Source organism: Alexandromys fortis, unplaced genomic scaffold (assembly GCF_014885135.2).
Source record: "Alexandromys fortis isolate MF-2015 unplaced genomic scaffold, M_Fortis_MF-2015_v1.1 scaffold_121, whole genome shotgun sequence".
NCBI classification, from domain to species: Eukaryota; Metazoa; Chordata; class Mammalia; order Rodentia; family Cricetidae; genus Alexandromys; species Alexandromys fortis.
In genome coordinates, this window is record NW_026068037.1 from 5,123,188 (window position 1) to 5,147,814 (window position 24,627).

At 41.2% G+C, this 24,627-nt stretch overlaps 1 protein-coding gene across 3 annotated transcripts in view; it reads left to right on the plus strand.

Moving 5' to 3' along the window:
* Kat2b (lysine acetyltransferase 2B) overlaps positions 1 to 24,627 on the plus strand; it is a 142,399-nt gene that overhangs the window by 84,420 nt on the left and 33,352 nt on the right. For all 3 annotated transcript variants that reach the window (XR_007595850.1, XM_050165083.1, XM_050165084.1), the window contains exons 7-9: positions 2,593 to 2,699; positions 6,027 to 6,149; positions 11,318 to 11,454. Coding sequence is in view for 2 of the 3 variants with exons in the window: in XM_050165083.1 (XP_050021040.1) it covers positions 2,593 to 2,699; positions 6,027 to 6,149; positions 11,318 to 11,454 (367 nt within the window). In the remaining variant the exon portion in view is untranslated. The remainder of the gene's footprint in view (positions 1 to 2,592; positions 2,700 to 6,026; positions 6,150 to 11,317; positions 11,455 to 24,627) is intronic.

The window sequence follows — 24,627 nt, forward strand, 5'->3', positions numbered from 1 at the left end:
TGCTTTTCTTTTTTTTATCTTGTTTATATATATATATATTTTAATTTATTAAAGATTTCTGTCTCTTCCCCACCGTCGCCTCCCCTTTCCCTCCCCCTCCCCCAATCAAGTCCCCCTCCCTCGTCAGCCCAAAGAGCAATCAGGGTTCTCTGCTCTGTGGGAAGTCCAAGAACCACCCCCTCCATCCAGGTCTAGTAAGGCGAGCATCCAAACTGCCTAGGCTCCCACAAAGCCAATACGTGCAGTAGGATCAAAAACCCATTGCCATTGTTCTTGAGGTCTCAGTAGCCCTCATTGTCCGCTATGTTCAGTGAGACCGGTTTTAACCCAGGCTTTTTCAGACCCAGGCCAGCTGGCCTTGGTGAGTTCCTGATAGAACATCCCCATTGTCTCAGTGTATGGGTGCACCCCTCGCGGTCCTGAGTTCCTTGCTCGTGCTCTCTCTCCTTCTGCTCCTGATTTGGACCTTGAGATTTCAGTCTGGTGCTCCAATGTGGGTCTCTGTCTCCTTCCATCGCCTGATGAAGGTTAATATTCAGGAGGATGCCTATATGTTTTTCTTTGGGTTCTCCTTCTTATTTAGCTTCTCTAAGAACCCGAATTATAGGCTCAATGTCCTTTATTTATGGCTAGAAACCAAATATGAGTGAGTACATCCCATGTTCCTCTTTTTGGGTCTGGCTTACCTCACTCAGGATAGTGTTTTCTATTTCCATCCATTTGCCTGCAAACTTCAAGAAGTCCTTGTTTTTTACTGCTGAGTAGTACTCTAATATGTATATATTCCATACTTTCTTCATCCATTCTTCCATTGAAGGGCATCTAGGTTGTTTCTGGCTATTACAAACAATGCTGCTATGAACATAGTAGAGCATATATTTTTGTTGCATGATAAGGCCTCTCTTGGGTATATTCCCAAGAGTGGTATTGCTGGGTCCAGGGGTAGGTTGATCCCGAATTTCCTGAGAAACCTCCACACTGCTTTCCAGAGTGGTTGCACAAGTTTGCATTCCCACCAGCAATGGATAAGTGTACCCCTTTCTCCACAACCTCTCCAGCAAAGGTTATCATTGGTGTTTTTGATTTTAGCCATTCTGACAGGTATAAGATGGTAACTTAAAGTTGTCTTGATTTGCATTTCCCTGATCGCTAAGGAAGTTGAGCATGACCTTAGGTGTCTTTTGGCCATTTGAACTTCTGTTGAGACCTCTTTTGTCTTTAAATGACCCACCAAGTCCAATTTGTCCTGCCCTTATACTTTTCTGTTTGTTTTTTTGTTTTTTTTTTTTTTTTGCTTTTTTTTTTTTTTTTTTTTTTAATACAGGGTTTCTCTGTAACTTTGAAGCCTGTCCTGGAGCTAGCTCTTGTAGAGATCTGCCTGCCTCTGCAGGGATTAAAGGCATGTGCCACCACCACCCAACACCCCTTACACTTTCATCGTGGGACTATCTACTGGAGCTTGGTTGATTTACCAGGAGACACACCCTTAAAACTGAAACCCTTTCCCAGAAGCCATCAACTCTCAAATGACCTTTCAGCTGGGTGGAGACTTGTGAGAGCCCTGACCTCTCTCCAACATGAAATCCCGACTGCCTTGATCTAGCCAGAGTGCAGTTATAGTGTCATGTCCAGAAGAGAGTGTATTGCTGTCCTCAGTCTTTCTGACATCTAGCCCTTACCTCCTTCTTGTTCCCTCTTCTAACATGGTCTCTGAGCCTTGGGGAATACTTGCCAGGCCACCTTAGCCTCATTCCCCAGGGAAAGGTGAGTGGGCTATCTGCCCATTCTGCAACCCCACAACACAGGACAATCAGATACGATAGGGGTCAAGTCAAAGCAGTGTAGTGATAAGAGCGGCGGGGCTGCCCGCATGGCTAGCTTATACCCGAAATAATTACACGGAAACTGTATTCTTTTAAACACTGTGTGGCCCGTTATCTGTAGCCTCTTACTGGCTAGCTCTTACATATTAATCTAACCCATTTCTAATAATCTGTGTAGACCACGAGGTGGCTTACCAGAGAAGATCTTAAAAACCTGCGTCTGTCTGGAGTGGGAGAATCATGGCGACTCTCTGATTCAGCTTCTTTCTCCCAGCATTCTCTTCTGTCTACTCCGCCTACCTAATTTTCTGTCCTATGAGGGCCAAGGCAGTTTCTTTATTAGTTATCCAATGAAAGCAACAGATAAGATACAAGACCCACCTCCATCAAAAGCAGGAACTCAGTTTACTACTGTGAGCATCAGCTTATATAGGTTACGTGACATCGTGTGATGTAGGGGTTCCTCCAGCCAATAAGAGACAGCCAAGCCCTCCCTCTGACTAGAGGGGCATCTACCTAGATTTTACTGTTTTATCCTCAGCAGCTTTGAGACTATCCCTCAAACTCGAGCCAGGCTTTTCTCTGTCCTACAGGCCTCGAGGTACAGGCCCTGAACTTGAGCCAGGCTTTTCTCTGTCCTACAGGCCTCAAAGTACAGGTCCTGAGATAATTTTGGCCCAACAAATACTTATAATTTTCAGAAGGTCGCTCTTGTTTTTTGTTTGTTTGTTTTGTTTTGATTTTTTTTTGTGTGTATGTGTGTGCCTAGGTTTCTGTCCATGTTGGAAGAAGAAGTGTATAGTCAAAACTCTCCTATCTGGGATCAGGATTTTCTGTCAGCCTCTTCCAGAACCAGCCCACTAGGAATCCAAACAGGTACCTTTCCTTTTATATAAATCGGAGAGCAACCAGGAAGATCAAGTCACAGTGTTAGCTGTTATTCCCTTTGCATTTATTCGAGTTTCTCATAAGGAAATGGATGCTTAGAGCCAATAAGTCTCGTATATGCATTACCCTAACTCACATTATGGTGCTGTGTATGTGTTAATGAGCAGCACAAGCACAAGCCAAGCAGGTACAGCCACATTAAGGACAGGGAATCTTTGTTTGCGTAGTCCAGTTGGTGGAGGATCAGCTCTGTCATGAAATGCTGGCATTTTGAAGATACTTATTCTATTAGTATTCATTTTCTTTTCTGTTGATGTAATAAAATGCTCTGACAAAAAGCAATCTAGGAGATAAAGGGTTTATTTTGGCTTGTAATTCCAGAGGAATAAGTCTATCGTGACCAGGAAGCCGTGCAACAGGTAGGGGAAGGCATGGTGGCAGACACAGGAAGCTGGCTGATCACATTTCATCATCACACAGAAAGGCAAGAGAGAGAAAAACAGGGGTTGGGCTATAAAATATCAAAGCCTTGTTCCAGGGAGGGTACTTCCTCCATCAAAGGTCCATTATAAAATATCAAAGCCTTGTTCCAGGGAGGGTACTTCCTCCATCAAAGGTCCACTATAAAATATCAAAGCCTTGTTCCAGGGAGGACACTTCCTCCATCAAAGGTCCACTTCGTAATGATTCTGTCACTTCCCAAAACACAACTCTTAACTAGAGACAGTTGTTCAACTCCATGAGCCTATTGGGGACATTTTACATTGTAACCACAAGAGCAGTCAGTAGTAAGCTATGCCCAGAAATCAAGCTTCAGTCTGTTTTTTTTTTTCAGCTGTGATATCTGTTTTATGAAGAATGGTGGGATGGTGGGCAGAAGAAGGTGATCCTGGTTTCAGTATGTAAAGTACTTCTCAGTGTGACCAGGTTGTTCTTGCTATTGTCTTTATCAGTGCCAAGTTCCTCTTTATAATATACTAGGAGTTTTGACAGACATATACAGTTGGGGGTAAGCATTCCTACTTAGTTTTTTGGTGAAAGATCTCTGGAAAATATCTTTGTATGAAAACCCCTTTTACCTCTGCCAGATTTAATTCCTCCCCTTCTGGTCAGGTTACTGCCATAACACTAGATAGACAAGGCAGAGGTTTACTCTGTAGCTAAGGTTGTACCCTTAAGCTAGATCATACACTCTGGTGGAACATGAAGCCAGTCAGAGGGAGCCGTTTTCTCTTGCTGTAATTACAACGTGTTCTTTGTTGGGAAAGTTGAATGTGCTCACCTCCATTGCCATGTCTACATGCTACAGTGATAAACGGCTGTCATCATGATGGTGCTGGGGTTCTGTAGGCTACTCCAGTATGTTAGCTACTCCAGTGTCTTCTGAATCTCTCGAGCCTCTGTTTACATTGTTTCTCTATATTTTGAGATCCAGAAGCCTGTCTGCAGCTTTACTTTTGAGCACATTTTATAGGTATAGAGAAGGCATAATCTTTTCTTGTTTCTCAGACTAGCCTTAAACTCTTGGGCTCAAGCAACTTTCTGCCAAGTATCTGGGACTGCAGTTGCTGCTGTACCCCATTTTTGTTGTGATTCAGTAGCCTACAGCTAGAAGTGTCAGGGGTTGGTGGCTTATTGTCACTAGGCTTGCTTATTCTATTGCCTGACTTGGCTACTGGTAACATCTGCAGAATGAAACACTACTCCCAGGAAACTTGATTGAATGAACTCTTTGGGTACCTGTACTATAGAGTTACTGAGAATATTCACTACCTACCCCCTCTCACTTCTTTAGCTACAAATCAGTGGCATACCCAGGAAAGTGGCATTCCACAATGTATGGAAACCACCAAATAAACCACAGCTTATTTGGAAATAAACCTCTGGTGTAGCCGGGCGATGGTGGCGCACGCCTTTAATCCCAGCACTCGGGAAGCAGAGGCAGGCCTCTGTGAGTTCGAGACCAGCCTGGTCTACAGAGCTAGTTCCAGGACAGGCTCCAAAGCCACAGAGAAACCCTGTCTTGAAAAAAAAAAAAACAAACCCAAAAAGCAAAAAACCTCTGGTGTATAGAGCAATTACCAGCTCAGTACTACAAGGCATTCCAGCCTTAGGATTTGACACACAATAAATAAGAATTGCTTCCCTCCAATTCACTTTTCATGTGTGTGTGCTCTCTGCCTACACACACACACACACACACACCATTATATCCCTAGTGTATCCATTTTTCTGTTGTTATGATATAAAACCTTGACCAAAACCAACTTATAGAGGAGGAGTTTATTTTGGCTTTATTATGGTTTCAAAGGGCAAGAGTCCATCATTCCTGGGATGGAATGGAAGCTGGTGGCAGGAACAGAAAGCTGACCAATCATGTTTCATTTTTATAGGAAGCAGAGAAGGCAGGGAGTGGAGTGAGGCTGCAAGCTTCCAAAGCTTGCCTTCAGTGAAGTACTTCTTCAGCAAAGCCACACCTAAGTATTAAATAACCTCTCCAAACTGCACCACCAGCCTTGGATGAGATATAAAGGAGCCCATGGGGAACTTTTCTCATTCAAACTACCACACGTACTGTATTATGTATTTTCTCAAAAATCAATACACAGTTACAAATATTCCCACTTATGAACTCCTCTCAGAGCAAATCACATTTTCTTCTATGGAAACAGTGTTCTTGTTAAAGCCAATAAGTGTGTCTGGATGCAGTGTTTTCTAGTGGATAGGCTGCCTATAATTTTGCCTCCTTTCTCAGTAAAATAGCATACTCATGGTTTCAGTCACTGCTGGAGGCTGGGGATAAGGCTTGTGCACTTCTCTTAGCACGGGGCTTGCTTAATTGTTAACTTGGAGTCCCCTGGCTTTCTTCACTTTTAGGAACATTCTCACGCGAACAACTTTAGGCTCTGTATTGACCCCACCATTCTCCCCACAAAGTTTAGCCTCCATACTCAGTCTTCCTTTAATTAGTTTTATCACAATGGCCACCATAGTGATTTATTTACCAAATGACTGACTAGATTGTTTTAAAAATGAGCAAACATCCATCCTTCTTTACTTCCTGGTGTCCATCTGTATGAAAAGAGCTGGACATTCTTTACTCACTACTTTATCAGTGTGGGCTTGGATACATTCTAAATCTGTTCGGTGATTTCTAATCCCTGACTCTCTAGTATCTTTATGCTATGTGGCTTTACTTTAGCATGGCTTTATGGTGCTGGGCAGTCATAGGATGGCCTCATTGTCTCATGTGTACTTGGCTTCTTTTCTAAGAGAAGAATCATCTAACATCTGTTTTTCCTTCTCTTGGGGCAGTGATCAGTCCTCCTGTTACTGGGACAACATCTTTCTGTACAAATGCCTCTTCCCATGAGCAGATCAATGGAGATAGAACAAGTCCTGGTTGCAGAGGTCCTTGTGGGCTTGAAGCAAACCCAGGTAAGCTATGGAGGGAGTAGGTTGTGTAGCTCACACTGGGAACTCAGTCATCAGCAGAGTCCTGAACTACATTCAGACCCACTCACAGTTATGTTCCCATGACTTTAATGGCTGGATGCCACTTTGCTTTAGATTTTGGGGATGTACTACTGTGTCATTAACAAACCCACAGTGCAGAACTGTTGATATAAAAATAGCACACACTTTTCAACCCAGCACTCAAGTGGCAGAAGCAGGTGCATCTCTCAGAGTTCGAGGCCAGCCTGGTCTACATGTCCAGTGCTACACAGAGAATCCCTGTTTCATTAAACTTAAAACAACCAACCAACTTGTCATTACAGCACCCATGTGGTATGTCCTTTGGCAGTCATTGAATTTCAGCTAGTCTCAGAACTCTGTGGTCTCATTTTGGGTTTGGCTTGGCTAAAGCACTTAATGGGAAACAGCTTTCCTCCATGTGTATCTCTTCCTTCTCTGGAGACGCTGCATTGCACACAGCATGTTCTTCTGGCAGTGGCATCACCTCAGGTTGGTTTGAGATACATGGTGTTGTCTTTAGGCAGCACTCCTCGTTGCTCAGCCCACAGCCCTTATAGTGCACTTAAAAAAAAACTGTTTTCTGTCTGAAAAAAAAGTAAATATTCAGTATCTTGAGATGGATGACTCATTCTGGCATCAAAAGAAATCAGATAGATACACATGGAGTCACAGTGGGGGAGAAATGAAGAAATGCCATCGTCAGTTCCTTCAATGTTCACATGCAAATCATGGGTTATGATTGCTAGTCAAATATCTGAAGACAATCCTAATCTCCAGAACCAACATTCATAGATTTGGTGGAATTGGAACCAAGGCCATGCAGTGGATTGTACATACACTATGGTACCTTTTCTATAGACTATGTGCTTTATAGTACTCTGCTTTTTAAAGTTAGTGAGCATACAGTGTGGAAGTGTGCTTACTAGACTGCATACTGAAGGAACAAATTATATTTGGACGTTGAAAAGCTATCCCTCCTCCTATTTATTTATTTATTTTTTAAGTTATTAATTAATTAATTAATTTATTTATTTATTTATTTATTAGCCTGTATGTATTATCTGTGTGAGGTTGCTGGATCCTGGAGTTACAGACAGTTGTAAGCTGTCAATGTGGGTGCTGGGAATTGAACCCGGGTCCTCTAGAAGAGCAGTCAGTGCTCTTAACCACTGAGCTATCTCTCCAGCCCCTCCTCCTTTTTTAAAACAGGTAGTTCTGTGTATCTCTGCTGTCTTAGAAATTGCTTTGTAGACCAGGCTGGCCTCAAACTCACAGAGATGAGTTTAAAGGTGTCCACCACTGTGCCTGACTTCAAGTTACTATTCCTATTTTTCATTTAGTTACTGGACTGGGGATGCGGCTCAATGGTAGAGTGCCAGTCTGACACATATGAAGCCCTGGGATCTAACCTCAACAAAAAACACTACACACACACACACACACACACACACACAGTTATAAAAAAATAAGTGTAGGTTATTATAGTGAAAGAAAGTAAAAGTAAAATAGTAAAAGAAAAAAGCCAGAAAAACCAAGTGTGGGAATGGAAAGGAGAAAAGGTGATGACAAGCTGGGTAGGATATGCTATAATCCACGCATTCAGAGGCTGAAGAGGAGCCCTAGGATTTCAGGATTAATTTAGGTTACATAGTAAGTCAGCCTCCAGACAGGTTACATGAGACGTGTTTACATGCCTTAAACAAAGGAAGAAAAAGAAAAGCCTTCTATGTTTCACATTCCCAGGAGGAATACGGGAGAAAGCTCTCTGTTGGGGACCAGTCTCAACAAAAATACCACTTGCCAGGGTAGGTTCATGGGGATTTAGAAAAATTAGTAAAGAATACGGAGATGCATGAAAAAATAATACAACAGAAAAGATAGGATAGTATCGGAAGGAATTCATTCCAATTGCTTAAAATACCCCTGGTCCCAAAAGTTAGGAGTAAGATAAAAAATTGCATTAACATGATACAAGGAAATGAAAAAATGAACAGACCAGTTAAAGATTGCAGGCTACAGTCACAGTTAAACATTCTGTTGCTAGAACAAAACCAGTCACACTCACACCCTAGACCAAAATCTTCTGTAGGCAAACCACTCCCTGGGTGGAATCCAATGTTATCTTCTTAAAGGAACTGGAACCTTAGTTGGATCCATAGACTTTTCTTTGAGGTAGAAACATCTACTTCTCTATACTGGAAATACAAGGTCTGGCTATTAGCCACACCTGTTGACAAAAGCTTGAGAGAGCAGAATTCTCTGGTCTGAATCTTAGTGGGATCTGTGTTTAAGGCAGAAACACAATAACCTTGAAGAAATAGAGTTAAGTCCCAACTCTCTGACCTTTAGTCAAGGTCAATAGGCTCATATTTTTGGCTACCCACAGCTGTCTGTGCCTTTGCATATTTTCCCAGCCAATGCTCTTGTTCTCCTTGTGAACTATCATTTTTATGATAAAATATTCCAATCCCCCCAAAGTTTACAACATTTAGTGTTAAAATGGGCCCATTTTATAATGAGAAAATTAACCATTTTAAAATTATTTATTTAAATTTTTATTATTTTTCCTGTGTATGTGTGTGTGTGGTGTACATGTGAGTGTATGGAATACAAATGGTATACATGTGAGTGTGTGGCATACATGTGGTATAGGTTTGAGTGTGTGGTGCACATGTATGTAGTTTACATATGAGTGTGTGTGGTGCACATGTGAGGGTGTAAGGTATACATGTGTATGTGTGGTGCATATGTGAGGGTGTAAGATATACATGTGAGTGTGTGGTGCACATGTGAGGGTGTAAGGTATACATGTGAGTGTGTGTGGTACACATGTGAAGGTGTATGGTATGCATGTGTGTGGTGCACATGTGAGGATGTGTGGTATACCTGTATGTGTGGTGCACGTGTGAGGATGTGTGGTATACATTTGATGGTGTATGGTATACATGTGAGTGTGTGTGGTGCACATTTGAGGGTGTATGGTATGCATGTGAGTGTGTGGTGCACATGTGAGTGTGTAAGGTATACATGTGAGTGTGTATGGTACACAAGTATGTAGAGTTTCAAGGTTAAAAATCTTCTTTGCCAGGTGGTAGTGGTGGCAGCACATACATTTAATCCCACCTCTTGGGAGGCAGAGACAGTTCGAGGCCAGTCTGGTCTATGGAGGGAGTTCCAGGACAGCCAGAGCTGTTACACAGAAATACCTTGTCTCAGAAAACAATCAATCGAAACAAAAAGGTTATTCTTCCTTCATGCTCCACTTTATTCCTTGAGGCAGGGTCTCTCAGTTGACCCTAACACACACAGATAAAGGTTAGTCTAGCATTTCAGCTTGCTGTAGAGTCATTAGGTTCCTCCTCTTATGCCTGCCTGGCTTTTGTAAGTTCTGATGATCCGAATTTTGATCCACACTTTTGTAAGGCAAGCACTTTTACCATAGCCATCTCTGCAGCCCTGTTTTGTTTATTAAAAATAAGACAGTGCCAGGCGCTGGTGGTGCACACCTTTAATCCCAGCACTCGGGAGGCAGAGGCAGGCGGATCTCTGTGAGTTCGAGACCAGCCTGGTCTACTGAGCTAGCTCCAGGACAGGCTCCAAAGCCACAGAGAAACCCTGTCTCAAAAAACAAAAACAAAAAAAAGTCAATTTACTAATATTTTTCAAATATATATGAAGATGCGTAAATATAATATATACACATGCATATGTACACCTATTAATTTACATACCATATGTAATGTGCATACCATATTGATTATGGTATGTAAATTGAGATAAATGGGATTATAAAGAGAAATAATCAGATCAACCAGCACTGAAGGTTTGAGAAACAACTTAGTTAATTCTTAAAAGCAAGCAGACAAAAACAGAAAAGAGAATCTAGGTATTTGAAAGACTTTTTCTCTAAGCTTGGGCTACTGGGTGCTCAGGGATTATTCTACCCCAACATTGAAAAACAGAGATTCTTTCTATGAAGACATGCACATTTATAAAATAAAACCAAAAACAAAAGCAACAGAAACTTCTCATTTGGGGTTAATAAAACAGTTTTTAACAATTTTTTTTAAATATTTATTTATTTGTTATGTATACAATATTCTATCTGTGTGCATGCCTACAGGCCAGAAGAGGGCACCAGACCTCATTACAGATGGTTGTGAGCCACCATGTGGTTGCCGGGAATTGAACTCAGGACCTTTGGAAGAGCAGGCAATACTCTTAACCACTGAGCCATCTCTCCAGCCCCAGTTTTTAACAATTTTTGACATTAATGATTACAGACATTTATATTACAGCTTTGAACTCCCTGTGCAGCCAAAGATGACTTTGAGCTCTCAATCCTCCAAGAATAATGACACCAACCTCTATATCTGCAGATGAAGAAACATGTGCTTGGGGCTGGAGAGGAGGCTCAGCATTTAACAGCATTGACTGCTCTTGTAGAGGACCAATATTTGGTTCCTAGTACCCAACAGCTCACAGTTGCCTGGAACTCCAGTTCCAGGGAATCTGATGCTTTTGTCTGTCCTCTCTGGGCAACACACACACACACACATGCACGCAAACGCTCACATAAAAATACCTTTAAAAAAAGAAACATGGGTGGTTAAGAGCACTGCCCGCTCTTCCAGAGGACCCAGTTTCAATTCCCAGCCCCCACATATAGCTCACAACTCTCTAACTCTAGTTCAGGTCCACGTACAGATAAACCAGCAGGTAAAACAGGAAGTAATACACGTGAATAAAAATAAATTAAAAAAAGAAACATAGTAACTCATATGCCAAGGAAATATCTTATTAAACAGGCAGTCTTTAAAGTGGATCTGAAACTGGCAATGGTGCTGATCTCCTTCTCTTCCACCACCAGCCTTTCTCCTACTGGAAGGCTGGGGACAGCTATCAGTGCTATCAGAAAATTAGATGGTGTACACCTGGTATCCCAGCATTCAGGAGGATTGCCAGAAGTTTGAAGCCCACCTGATAGTCAGTATTAGACCAGCCAGGGATACATACGTGAGCCTGTCTCACCCCCAGATTTCCTCCCCAAAATAAGTTAGATTCATCAGGTCATATTTTCCATTTCAAACCATCCATTTTTTTTTTGCCTTTTATTTTGAACATCACAGGAGAAAAGAGGAAAATGAACAACTCTCATGCTCCGGAGGAAGCCAAGAGATCCCGAGTGTCGGGGGATATTCCTGTGGAATTGATCAATGAGGTCATGTCTACCATCACAGACCCTGCAGTGATGCTTGGACCAGAGGTCAGCAGGGGGAACCCGGCAGGCAGCTGAGAAGGCCTTTCTGGTCTCCCTGCCACATCAGCTGTCAGAGATGTAGGTGGAATGCTGAGGACACACTGGGGGAGGGCAGGAATGGCCAACCAAGATGTGGTCCCCCTTGACGAATATCAATTACAGGGCCACAAACCACAGTTTTGAGTAGTTGGAAACCTTTCCATCTTGATGAGTTTCAAACCTCCATCAGTAGTGCACAAAGCCTGTGATAAAATCCTTGTAGTTCACCTGGAGGTTCAGCAGTGTTCACATGCCATTTCCCTGTGTTTACCTCCTCTTTCCTGCCCTGTGGACCTTTTAGAATCATTTCAGAGTTCCAAACAGATGAAATAATCGCTCACACCCGATGCGTTCTCCTGTGTCTCATATGAAAGCAATTCTCTTGTATTATCCCACGAGTTAGCACTCAGGAAATTTAGCTTTGTTACAGGGGTCCATGGTTTAGGGTTGGCAGACTGTAGCCTGCCAGTCAGATTTGCTATTTAACTTGTGGGTTGAAGTAATTTTTCTGCCTCAGTCACCAGCTAGCTAGAAGTAAAGGTGTATACGATCAGGCTAGGCTTGTAACTGTTCTAATGGAGTGTGTTATCTGTACACTACTGCACATAGCAGAAAATTAAACAGTTGAGGCTAGGAATGTATGTCTTCCAAAATAAAATGTTCATCACTAGACTTCTCACTGAAAAATTTGCTGACCTGTTGGCCTAATATGCAACCTATATCCAATGGCCGATTATCTTACCAAATTATGCCATTCAAAATGTGTATTGCTATTGTTGGAGGCTCAGTTAGGAACTGAGCATGGAATTTAGTTTTCATTTCTTCATCTCTTTAGTGTGTATTTTTTTGACAGATGTCATGTAGTAGGCTGATCTTGGACTCATTATATAGCCAGGATGAATGACCTTGAACCACCACATAATGTTCTGGGGATCGAATCCAGGGCTTCCTGAATGCTGGGCAAGCACCTTACCTCTGAGCCGCATCCCATCTCTTTAGTCTGTTTTAACTGAAGCAGTTCTCCCCGGCCTTTCACCTTCTCCCCCCCCCCCCCCCCCCCCCCCCCCNGGAACTAGTTCTGTAGACCAGGCTGGTCTCGAACTCACAGAGATCCGCCTGCCTCTGCCTCCCGAGTGCTGGGATTAAAGGCGTGCGCCACCATCGCCTGGCTCTTTCCCCTTCTTTTGCAGTGCTGCCTTTATTGTGGAGTCTTATTGGCTAGTTTTGCATAAAATCTCTGTTTGGATCTCTGTAATAGTTTAGATCAATCCAGATAAAAACATTTTTGTTGAAAGTACTGCTGACATCTTACTGTAAGACAGCCAGGAACAGGGAGGCTCAAGACATTTCCAGGAAATGAAGACATGGCCAGAGTTTATAAGCAACTTCTGTTTCTTCGGTGTGGCTCTGCTAGATTAAATCATTAAGTTTCATACTGATCTGTTTCTGTGGTTCTTTATCAATGCCAAGGATAATTCAGAGAACTGGGTGTTGCAACAGAACTGTCTTATAAAATTCTTCTTTCCTTCTGGACTATCCAGTTGTGCAAACCTAAAGCTGAGCTCCTGCTTTAGGGTTTTTGTAGCTTCTCACATGAGAAGCTACTCAGATTTAAAGTGGGGAGGCAGTCAACCATTTCACAATCTGTTGCTGCAGTTAGTAGTGTGCCAGCATGCCCAAGAAAGTGGCTGCGTTTTCAGATGTCTTTGCAAACTAGTTGTTAATTATCTTGGTAACTTGTACCACAGTGGTACCTGGTAACCTGGACAGCCAGCTGGAGCCCTCAAAGCTAGTGCTGCACTGAGGACTTTTCCTCCAAGCAGAGCTATTTGTCAAAAATCTCCTTGCCCAGCATGGGGTGGATTAAAGCATGAGGTGCTGGCACTTGGTCATACAGCCTGCTGTAAGTTAAGTCAGGATCAATAGATACTTCTGGAAAGAAAACTGCCATTCAAAAAGAGCTGTTAAGATGATAAAATATGACTACTGCTTTATGGTTTATTTCAAGATTTTGGAACCTGTTACCTTAATGGACTTTAATTCTTCATTATTATTGCTACTGTTATGTTGTGTGAAGGAGTCATTCACATGCATGGAGGTGGAGGACAACTTTTAGGGGTCGGTTATCTCCTTCAGTTGTGGATTCAGAGCATCAGACTGAGGTCATCAGGCTTGTGGAGTGATGAGCCATCTCACCAGCCCTCTTTTAAAAATCTACATTTATTTATTTAATGTTTCTATGTGTTTGTGTTTCTGTGCACGTGTGGGAACACTTTACCATGGCATGAGTATGCAGGTTAGAGGCCCTGGGAAAGAACTGTTTGTCTCCTTCCATCAGATGGGTCTTGGTCCATTCTTGCCATTCTTCGTTGTCAGCTTGACTCTATCTGGAATGAACTACAACCAGGAAATGGAGAGCACACCTGTGAGAAATTTTCTGTTGGGTTTACAGTGGGTAAACTTATTTCTATTCTAAACTTTTAAGGTAGGAAGAAACACCTCTGATATGGATCTTTAGGTAGGAGGACAGCATGCCTTTGATTTGGATATTGCGGTGGGAAGGCACACCTTTAATCTGGGCTTCACTTTCTGCTGGAAGCCTGGAAGAAGGAAGGTTTGTTCTTTGCCCATTTGCCCTCACTATGTTAAAACATCTGTTCCTATCTTTAATAAATAAAAAAAAAAGAAGGCTGACCATGAAGTGCAAGAACTATGTAATCCCATCTTATAAAATTTTAGAAAGTACTGTGTGATTCTGTTTATATAAATTCTAGAACACGCAAAGTAATCTACAGTGACAAAATGTTATCTGGAGGGGCTGGAGAGATGGCTCAGCGGTTAAGAGCACTGACTGCTCTTCCCGAGGACCCGGGTTCAAATCCCAGCGCCCATATGGCAGCTCACATCTGTCTGAAAAATCCAGTTCCAGGGGATCTGACACCTTCACACCAATGCACATAAAATAAAGCTAAATAAACCATAAAAAATGTTATCTGGAATGACTGAGGGGTGAGAAATGGTTAGTAAAAGAGCATGAAAAAATATTTGGTGTAACATGCTATTTTTTGCTTGATTGTGGCAATGGTTTTCAGGACATGTGTGCATAAACACAAATGGATAAAGCTTTACACTTTAAATATGCACATTTTGCCAGGTGGTGTTGGTGCACGCCTTTAATCCCAGCACTTGGGAGGTAAAGGAAGGCAGCTCTCTGTGAGTTCAGCTGGGTCAGGCTCCAAAGCTACAGAGAAACTTTGTCTCAAAACCACCCCCACAAAAATGGCACATTTATTGTTCCTCAATTATATCTCAGCTTAAAATTTAAATGTAAAAGAAAAACTATGATTTAAAAAATGGCTAACAGGCTTATTGAGGAAGTTGAAGGGGAGACACTGGTAAGTTTAGAGTGGGTAAACAGAAATCCAGGGGACAAATGGAGATAGTTTAGAAGGATGAAAGGGATTGGTGGGTCCAGTGAAAAGTAGAAAGAACCTGAGGATTCAGAAATCAAGAAAGAAAGAACTGGGGATGGAGTGAATGAAAGAGTAGAATGGAGATGAATGAGGGTCTAAGGGCAATGCCGAGAGGTTCGTACTGACTGTTCCATCCTAGCCAGTGATCACAGCCAGTCCTCCACATCTTTAAGTTCAACCAACAGAAAACTGAAAATATTTAAAGAGGGGTCTATATTTAATGCAGAGCCTTTGCCCTTGCCAACACCCCCCAAACAATACAGTACAACAACTATTTACATAGTGTTTATATTGTCATCATTGGATGTGCATGTTATGTGCAGATAACCTATTTTATATAAAGGGACTTGAGCACCCTCCCCCAAAAAAATCTGTTCCTTCCATGGAGCCTACTTCTTCAGGATTCCAGCATATACAGAGGACCAGCTGAGACACCAAGCCTGGTGGGACTGAGGAACTACTAGATTCTTGGACTTTCTGTTCACAGCTGGTCATTATTGGAGTAGTTGGACTGTAGCTTGTAAGTCATTCCAATAATTTCATACATACATACACACTCATTCCATAGACTTTGTGACTCTAGAGAACACTGACAAATACAGATTTTGGTACCAGAGGTGCTTATAGAAGAACAAGTATAATGATGAATCTTTTAACTGTCTGGGATAAACTATTCAATTCTCTACCACTTTTGGTTACTGTAGTCTCTCCAAACACTCCCTCTCCTGGGAGCTCAGAGAGTACCAAAAGCCCATGGTGTGAACTGTATTACAAACTTACAGGGGTAAATACATTTGATTATCTTGAGTCACCAGCTGTGAATGGCACTAGATTTGATGATCCTGTATTTTAAATTTTGACAGTTTGGGGAAAAATAATGAAAATGATGCTGCTGGTTGGTTGCTTTTAGTATTTCTGTATAAACTGATAAAAGATAGGAGTGAGCTCTGTGGTAAAATTAAGTAATTTCAGAATATGGTGAAGGACAATAAAGAACTTAGTATAAAGTCAACCAGCTCCAGATGTTAATAAACAGTGTAAAGATTTCTAAGTGTGCCCTAGAAAAAAAATCTTCTTTCTAGCAGCCACAGAGCTCGAGTTACAGAAAAATCAAACTGAAGCCTTCATTATAAGGTCGGCTGAATTATAGCAAAAATTCAAGCCCCAGCTTCAGAGGATGTTAGCAGTTCAAGTCAGGGCATCAATTGGTAAAGAGTGGACCCTATAACATGGCTTGGGGATGTGTGGAGGATCCTACTGAAGCTGAGAACTTTGAACCTTCAGATTCGCAAGGATTTTATCTTACCTGACCTCTCCCCTCTAAGTGTCTTAGTTAGGGTTTCTATTGCTGCGGTGAAACACCATATCAAAATAAATAAATAAATAAATAAAAACAAGTTGGAGAGGGAAGGGTTTATTTGGCTTATACTTCAGTATTGCTGTTTATTACTGAAGGAAGTCAGGGCAGGAGCTCAAACAGGAAAGGATCCTGGAGGCAGGAGCAGATGCAGACCCAATAGAGGGGAGCTGCTTAGTGGCTTGTTTCCCATGACTTGCTCAACCTGCTTTCTTATATATCCCAGAACCACCACCTCAGAGATGGCACCACCTACAATGAGCTGTTCCCTCTCACACTGATCACTAAATGAGAAAATGCCCTTCAGATGGATCTCAAGGAGGCATTTCCTCACCTGAGGCTCTTTCCTCTCTGATGACTCTAGCTTGTGTCAAGTTGACACACAATTGTGCCAGTACACTTTGAAATACTGCTCCTTTCACCTTTCACCGAGTTTAATCCTTAATTGTCCACTAAACCAGCAGTGACTCTCTCTGAAGACAATGTCAGCAAGACAATACTGATGTCCCTCAGGACCCACCAAATCTAGTTACATCTAGATTTACAAACAAACTCAAGGTCAAAGCAGTTTTCTAGAGGGGCTATAGAAAGTGTCGTCCATGTGGAATGCATTACACTGTAGTGCCAGCCACTAGTTCTTACCTCTACATCAGACCAAAAAGGTGATCCTGTCTCTATGAATCCTCAGACTAAATGCCCTGAGCTCCTGTCTCCTCCTACCTTTTTTTTAAAAAAAAGATTTGTTTTATTTTATTTTTTTAAAGAAAATGCATACTGTCTGTTTTTATTTTACATACCAGTCCCAGTTCCCACTCCTTCTCCTCCTCCCATTCTCTCCACCTACACCCCACCCCCATCCACTCCTCAGAGAGTGTAAGGCTCATTGCTTTGGGGAAGGCTCTCCCTACTATATCCAGGCTGAGCAAGGCATCCATCCAAAGAGAATAGGTTCCCAAAAAGCCAGTACAAGCAGCAGGGTTAAATCCTGGTGCCACTGCCAGTAGTATTGGGGTGGGGGGAGCAGATCCAAGGCTAGGAGCCACAAGGTGGGTGAGAGACAGAGATCTGTCCTATTCTGTCCTATGAGGTGCAGCTGCAGGTGAGAGACAGATGGATGGGCACACTATGCAGAGTGAGATTGGATATTTATTTAGTGGGTTATGGAGGGGGAAGGGAGAAGAGGAGAGAGAGAGAAAAAATCCGAGAGAGAGAGAGAGAGAGAGAGAGAGAGAGAGAGAGAGAGAGAGAGAGAGAGGGAGGAGGGGGAAGGGGAGAAATGGGATGGGAAGAAGGGAGAGAGACAGAAGCTGCCTTTTCAGGAGAGAGACGGAAAGGAAGGGAGCTCAGGCTAGAAGCCTAAGGAAGATCTGCTTGCCTCAGCTGATGGGGGGTAGAATGGGCAGGACTTGTCTCTGAAAGGGACAGGACAGACATTACATCAGTGGCCCCCCACAGTCTGCCCCAGCCATACAACTGTCATACACATTTAGGGTATGAAGTTTGGTCCTATGCTGGTTCCTTTCCTGTCCAACTGGAGCTGGTGAGCTCCCATTAGCTCAGGTAGACTGTTTCAGTGCTTGTACCCATCATGGTCTTGACCTCTTTGCTCATATTCTCACTCCTCCCACTCTTCAAATGGGAGCTCAGCCCGGTGCTCCACTGTGGGTCTTTGCCTCTGTTTCCATTAGTTGCTGGATTAAGGTTCTATGGTGATATTTAAGATATTAATCAATCTGACTACAGGGCAAGGCCACTTTGGGCACCTTCTCCTCTATTGCTTAGGGTCTTAGCAGGCATTGTCCTTGTGAATTCCTGGGAATTTCTCTAGTGCCAGGTTTCTTGATAGCCCCATAATGGCTCCCTCAATCAAAATATCTCTTTCTTTGCTCTCATCTCTGTCCTTCTTCCATCTTGCCTATCCAGTTCCCTCAAGTTCTCCTCCTCCCACCCCCTCCTTCTACCTTATATTCTTATCTTTGCCCTGGCAAGTCATTCCTGTCTCAACCTCCCTAGTGCTGTGATTAAAGGCATGTGATTCCAAGGGCTGGGATCAAAGGTGTGAGCTCTATTTCTCTTTTAGACTGATTCATTCTCGTGTAGCGTAGGGTGGCCTTGAATTCACAGAAATAAGTCTGCCTGTTTCTTCAAATTCCTAGGATTAAAAGTGTGTGCCACCACTACCTGGCCTTCCTGGCTAAGTAATGTGACTGTCTCTGCAGTGTGATCTTCAGGCAAGCTTTATATGTTAAAGCACAAAATATCACCACACTGCACTAAGAGCTTAATGAGTTTGCCAGTACATTCAAGCAGAAGTCTGGGGAATATTTGTGGGAGTGGATTTTAAAGGTGTGGGCTAATGGTGGAAGGGACATAAAACTAGATCATGTTGAGTTTATTGATATGGGCCCTCTGAGTAGAGACTCTGAGCTTAATATGGAAGCTTGAACAGTTAAAAAAAGGTGTCAAAAGTTTGAATGGTTGGCTGAAGCATTTATCAAAAGATGACTGTGGTATTTTGAAGTAATTGGCCCCTATAATCTCATAGGGAGTGGTACTATTAGGAGGTGTAGCTTTGTTGGCGTGGGCATACCTTTGTTGGAGGAAGTATGTCACTGAGAGGGGCAGGCTTTGAGGTTTTCTATGCTCAGGATACCGCTCTGTTGAGAGTTCTCTGTTTAGGTCTGTACTCCATTTTTTATTGGATTATTTGTTCTTTTAATGATCAGTTTTTTTAGTTCTTTGTATATTTTGGAGATTAGATCTCTATCTGATGTGGGGTCTGTGAAGATATTTTCCTGTTGTCTGAGGTTTCTGTCCTGCCCGGTTCCCACAGTCGTTAAGTCCCAAAGAAGTTACATAGAGGTCTACATTAATCATAAACTGGTTGGCCCATTAGCTCAGGCTTGTTATTAATTCTTATAACTTATATTAGCCCATTATTCTTATCTGTGTTAGCCACATGGCTCAGTACCTTTTTCAGCAGCACAGTCACATCTTGCATCTTCTGTGTCTTGACTGGACTGCGTCCTCTTCCCAGAATTCTCCTGTTCTCCTTGACCCTCCTCTACTTCCTGGCCAATCAGCATTTATTTAAACATAATTGACAGAATACAGACAATTGTCCCACACCATTTTCCCATTCTGTAGGCTGTTGTTTTTTTTTTTCTTTTTGTTTTGTTTTGTTTTTGTTTTTTGAGACAGGGTTTCTTTGTAGCTTTGGTGCCCATCCCGAAACTAGCTCTTGTAGACCAGGCTGGCCTCGAACTCACAGAGATTGGCCTGCCTCTGCCTCCTGAGTGCTGGGATTAAAGGTGTGCGCCATCACCGCCCGGCTAGGCTGTTGTTTTGCCTTGTTGACTGTGTCCTTTGCTTTTCAAAAGCTTTTCAGTTTTAGGAGGTCTCATTTATTAATTGTTTCTCTCAGTGTCTGTCCTACTGGGGTTATATTTAGGAAGTGGTTCCCTGTGCCAGTATGTTCAAGTGTACTTTCCACTTTTTCATCTATAAGGTTCAGTGTGGCTAGCTTTATATTGAGGTCTTGGATCCATTTGGACTTGAGTTTTGTGTATGGTGATAGATATGGATCTATTTTCATTCTTCTACATGTTGAAATTCAGTTATGCCAGCACCACTTGTTAAATATGCTTTCTTTTTTCATTTGATGTCTTTAGCTTCTTTGTTAAAATTCAGGTGTTCAAAGGAGTGTCCAGGTCTTCTGTTTGGTTCCATTGGTCCTCCTGTCTGGTTTTATGCGAAGACCAGGCTGTTTTGAGTACTGTATCTCTGTAATAGAGTTTGAAGTCAGGGATTGTGATGCCTTTAGACGTTCTTTTATTGTACAGGATTGTTTTGGCTATCCTGGGTTTTTTGCTTTTCCATATGAAGTTGATTATTGTTCATTTGAGGTCTTTGAAAAATTTTGCTGAGATTTTTTTGGGCATTGCATTAAGTCTGTAGATTGCTTTTGGTAGGATTGCCATTTTTACTATGTTAATTGTGCCTACTCAAGAACATNTTTTGGTTTTTCGAGACAGGGTTTCTCTGTAGCTTTGGAGCCTGTCCTGGAACTCCCTTTGTAGGCCAGGCTGGCCTCGAACTCACAGAGATCCGCCTGCATCTGCCTCCCGAGTGCTGGGATTAAAGGCGTGCGCCACCACCGCCTGGCTTTTGCTGAGATTTTGATGGGCATTACATTGAATCTGTAGATTGCTTTTGGTAAGATTGCCATTTTTATTATGTAAATGCTATCTACCCAAGAACATGGGTGATTGTTCAACTTTCTTCAATTTCTTTCTTCAAAGGTTTTAAAGTTCTTGTCATACAAATCTTCCACTTGTTTGGTTAGAGTTACTCTGAGATATTTTGTGCTATTTGTGACTATTGTGAACGGTGATGTTTTTCTGATTTCATTCTTAGCCCATTTATCATCTGTTTACAGGAGTGCTACTGATTTTTTTTTTTAAGTTAATCTTGTATCCTGCTAAAATACTGAAAGTGTTTATGTGTTGTAGAAGTTCCTTGGTAGATTTTTTGGAGTCACTTATGTGACCCATCAATCATATCATCAGCAAATAGTAGAGTTTGTCTTTTACCCCTTCTGAGTTGTATCCTCTTGATCTCCTTTTGTTGTCTTAATTCTGTAGCTAGGACCTCAAGAAATTATATTGAATAGATATGGAGAGAGTGGACAACATTGTCTTGTTCCTGATTTCAGCTGGATTGCTGGGAGTTTCTCTCCATTTTGTTTGATGTTGGCTGTTGTTGCTTTGATTATGTTTAGGCATGTTTATTGTATTCCTGCTCTCTCCAAGACCTTTATCATGAAGGGATGTTGTGTTTTGTTGAAAGCTTTTTTGGCATCTAATGAGATGATCATGTGGTTTTTATTTTTCAGTTTATTTATATGGTGGATTACCTTGACAGATTTTCATATGTTGAACCAACCCTGCATCTCTGGGATGAAGTCGACTTGATCATGGTGGATGAAGGCGCTGATGTGTTCTTGGATTCGATTTGCCAGTATTTTATTTAGTATTTTTGCATCGGTGTTCATGAGTGAGCTTGGTCTGTAATTCTGTTTCTTAGTAATGTCTTTCTGTGGTTTGGGTATCAAGGTAATTTTAGCCTTATAAAGAGTTTGGCAAGGTTCCTTCTGTTTCTATTGTGTGGAATAATTTGGGGTGTATTGGTATTAGTTATTCTTTGAAAGTCTTGTAGAATTCTGAGCTGAAACCATCTGGTCCTGGGCTTTTTTTTTTGGTTGGGAGACTTTTGATGACTGTTTCTATTTCTTCAGCAGTTATAGGTCTGTTTAATTTGCTGATCTAGTCTTGACTTAATTTGGCAAGTGATATTTATCCAGAAAGTTGTCCATTGTCTTTAAGTTTTCCAAATTGTGGAGTACAGGCTTTTGAAATATGACCCAGTGGTTCTCTGTATTTCCTCCATGTCTATTGTCATGTCCCCCTTTTCATTTCTGATTTTGTTAATTTGGATATTCTCTCTTTTCCTTTTGGTTAGTTGGATAAAGGTTTGTTTATTTTGTTGATTTTCTTGAAGAACCAACTCTTTGTCTCATTGATTCTTTGTATTTTTTTTTGTTTCTATTTTGTTGATTTTAGCTCTCAATTTGATTATTTCGTGCCATCTAGTTCTCTTGGGTGAGTTTGCTTCTTTTTTTCGCTAAAGTTTTCAAATGTTCTGTTAATTCACTAGTATGCGATTTTTCCAGCTTCTTTATGTAGGCATTTTGTGCTATGACCTTTCCTCTTTACTCTGCTTTCCTTGTGTCCTATAAATTTGGTTATGTTGTGTGGTCATTTTCATTGAATTTTAGGAAGTCTTTAATTTCTTTCTATATTTTTTCCTTGACCCATTGATGATTCAGGTGAGCATTGTTTAATTTCCATGTGTTTGTGGGCTTTCTTCAGTTAGTATTGCTGTTGAATTCTAGTTTTAAACCATGGTGATCTGGCAAGATACATGCTGTTATTCCAATTAATTTTATATTAGTTGAGGTTTGTTTTGTTACCGAGTATGTGGTCAATTTTTGAGAAGGTTCTATGATGTGCTGGGAAGAAGGTATATTCTTTTCCTTTTAAATGGAATATTCTATAGATGTCTATTAAATCCATCGGAGTTATAACATCAGTTAGTTCTCTTATTTCTTTCTTTTTTTGTCTGACTGACCTGTCCAGTGATGAAAGTGGAGTGTTGAAGTCTCCTACTATTAATGTATGGGGTTTAATATATGATTTAAGTTTTAGAAGTGTTTATTTTACATCTGAGGGTACTTTTATATTTGGGGCATAGTTGTTCAGCATTGAGATTTCCACTTGATGGATTTTTCTTGTGACTAATATGAAATGCCTTTTTAAAAAATTTGTTTTGATTGATTTTAGTTTAAGTCTCTTGTTATTTGTTAGGATAGCTACACCAGCTTGTTTCTTAGGTCTATTTAATTGAAATATTTTTTTCTTAACCCTTTACTCTAAGGCGATGTCTGTCCTTGAGGTTGAGATGTGTTTCTTGTATGCAGAAAAAGGAGGGATTCTGTTTTTGTATACAGTCTGTTAGTCTGTGTCTTTATAGGTGACTTGAGTCTGTTTATATTAAGGGATATTAATAACCAGTAATTGCTGTCTCCTGTTAATTTAGTTTTCATTGTTGGTGATGTTAATTTATGTGCTTTTCCCTTTTTTGGGATTTTCTGCTGTGAGACCATCTATTGTCTGTGTTTTTGTTGATGTAACCAACTTCCTTGGGTTGGAGTTTTCCTCCTAGTATTTTGTGTAGGGCTGGGTTTGTGGCTAGGTATTGATAAAATCTGGTTTTGTCATGGAATATCATGGTGAATGAAAGTTTTGCTGGGTGTAATAGTCTGGGCTGGCATCCATGGTCTCTCTCTCTCTTTTTTTTTTTTTTTAGAAGGAAAGCATTTATTTGGCTTAAATAGCACAAGTCACAGTCCACTGAGGGAAGCTAAAGCAGGAACTCAAACTGGGTGGGAACCTGGAGAACAGAGGCCACAGAGGAGTGCTACTTTCTGGCTTGATCTTCCTTGGTGTGGGAGGTCCTTCTGTCTATGTGCTATTTTTATTGGTTAATGAATAAAGAACTGCTTTGAGCCGATGGCAGGGAAGAACAGAACTAGGCAGAGAAAACTAGGCTGTCTGCTGGGAGAGAGAAGGGAGGAGTCAGAGAGAAGAGATGGAGCTACCAGATTCAGACACTGGGAACTTAAGCCAGTAAGCCACTGTCACATGACGATACGCAGATTAATCAAAATGGATTAAATTAATATAAGAGTTGATGCTATATATATTAAAGTAAAGAGAATCTTAGTGGATTATTTTACTTTGTCTGAAGAGGATACTGATATTGAGTAAAATCAAGTAATTGGCATATACTCATATTGAAATCAGGTGTATCTTAATCCAACGCTTCTTTTACCTAATTCTATAAAGAATAAAGAAAGCCATCTTGGAACAACAAGTTGGCCATAAGATGCAGCATGAAACCCTTGAGGCATACGTACAGATGCTACCTACTTTATTATTTCAGTTAGCATATGAGTTTTGTTTATAAACAAAGAAAAATAAAAGTATTTTTTAAATGCTGACATCTTGAATGGCATCCGCTTCATAAATGTCAAATGACTATATTTTTATGAGCTGTGTGAAAAACATGATCGGTGAAGTCTGTGGTGTTAAATATAGTCAGAGGGTGGAGGCAGGGCAGATGAAAGATAATGGGGCTGGGTATCCAAGAGAGCAGAGGCCTAATGAGTCAGAAGATGAGCATGGAGAAGCACCGCAGAAAGCACAGTCTTTATCTTCGTGTTTCAGTAATTGCTTGTAGAAGAACAAAGCATTTTTTCTTTAAAAAGAAAAGGTCAAATAATAATTTTCTTTTTTTATTAACAAATATCCCTAGAAATTACTTGTAAAAAAGGTTTAATGAAATATAGCTGAATAAATTGAAAACAGTTTATCTATTGAAACATTAAGAATAACTGTGAAACTGATTCTTTGAGATGGGCATAACTGGCCATTCTAGATGGCCCCATCCCTCTACCTTTGAAATTGTTTCTTGAGGATCATCATCCCATTTTGTAGCCAGGAAAACTGAGGCCTACAGATGTTAGCATGCCCATGACTGCAGAGTCACGAAGAGCTGGACTGTCACTCCAAAGGCTGCTCTTCTAACATGAAACTATATGATCATTGTTCACAAAATGTTGACTTTTTGGCCAAGATAATTATTTCTTTTTTTTTTTCCTGTTTCTCTGCTACCTGCTTCTTTTTTTTT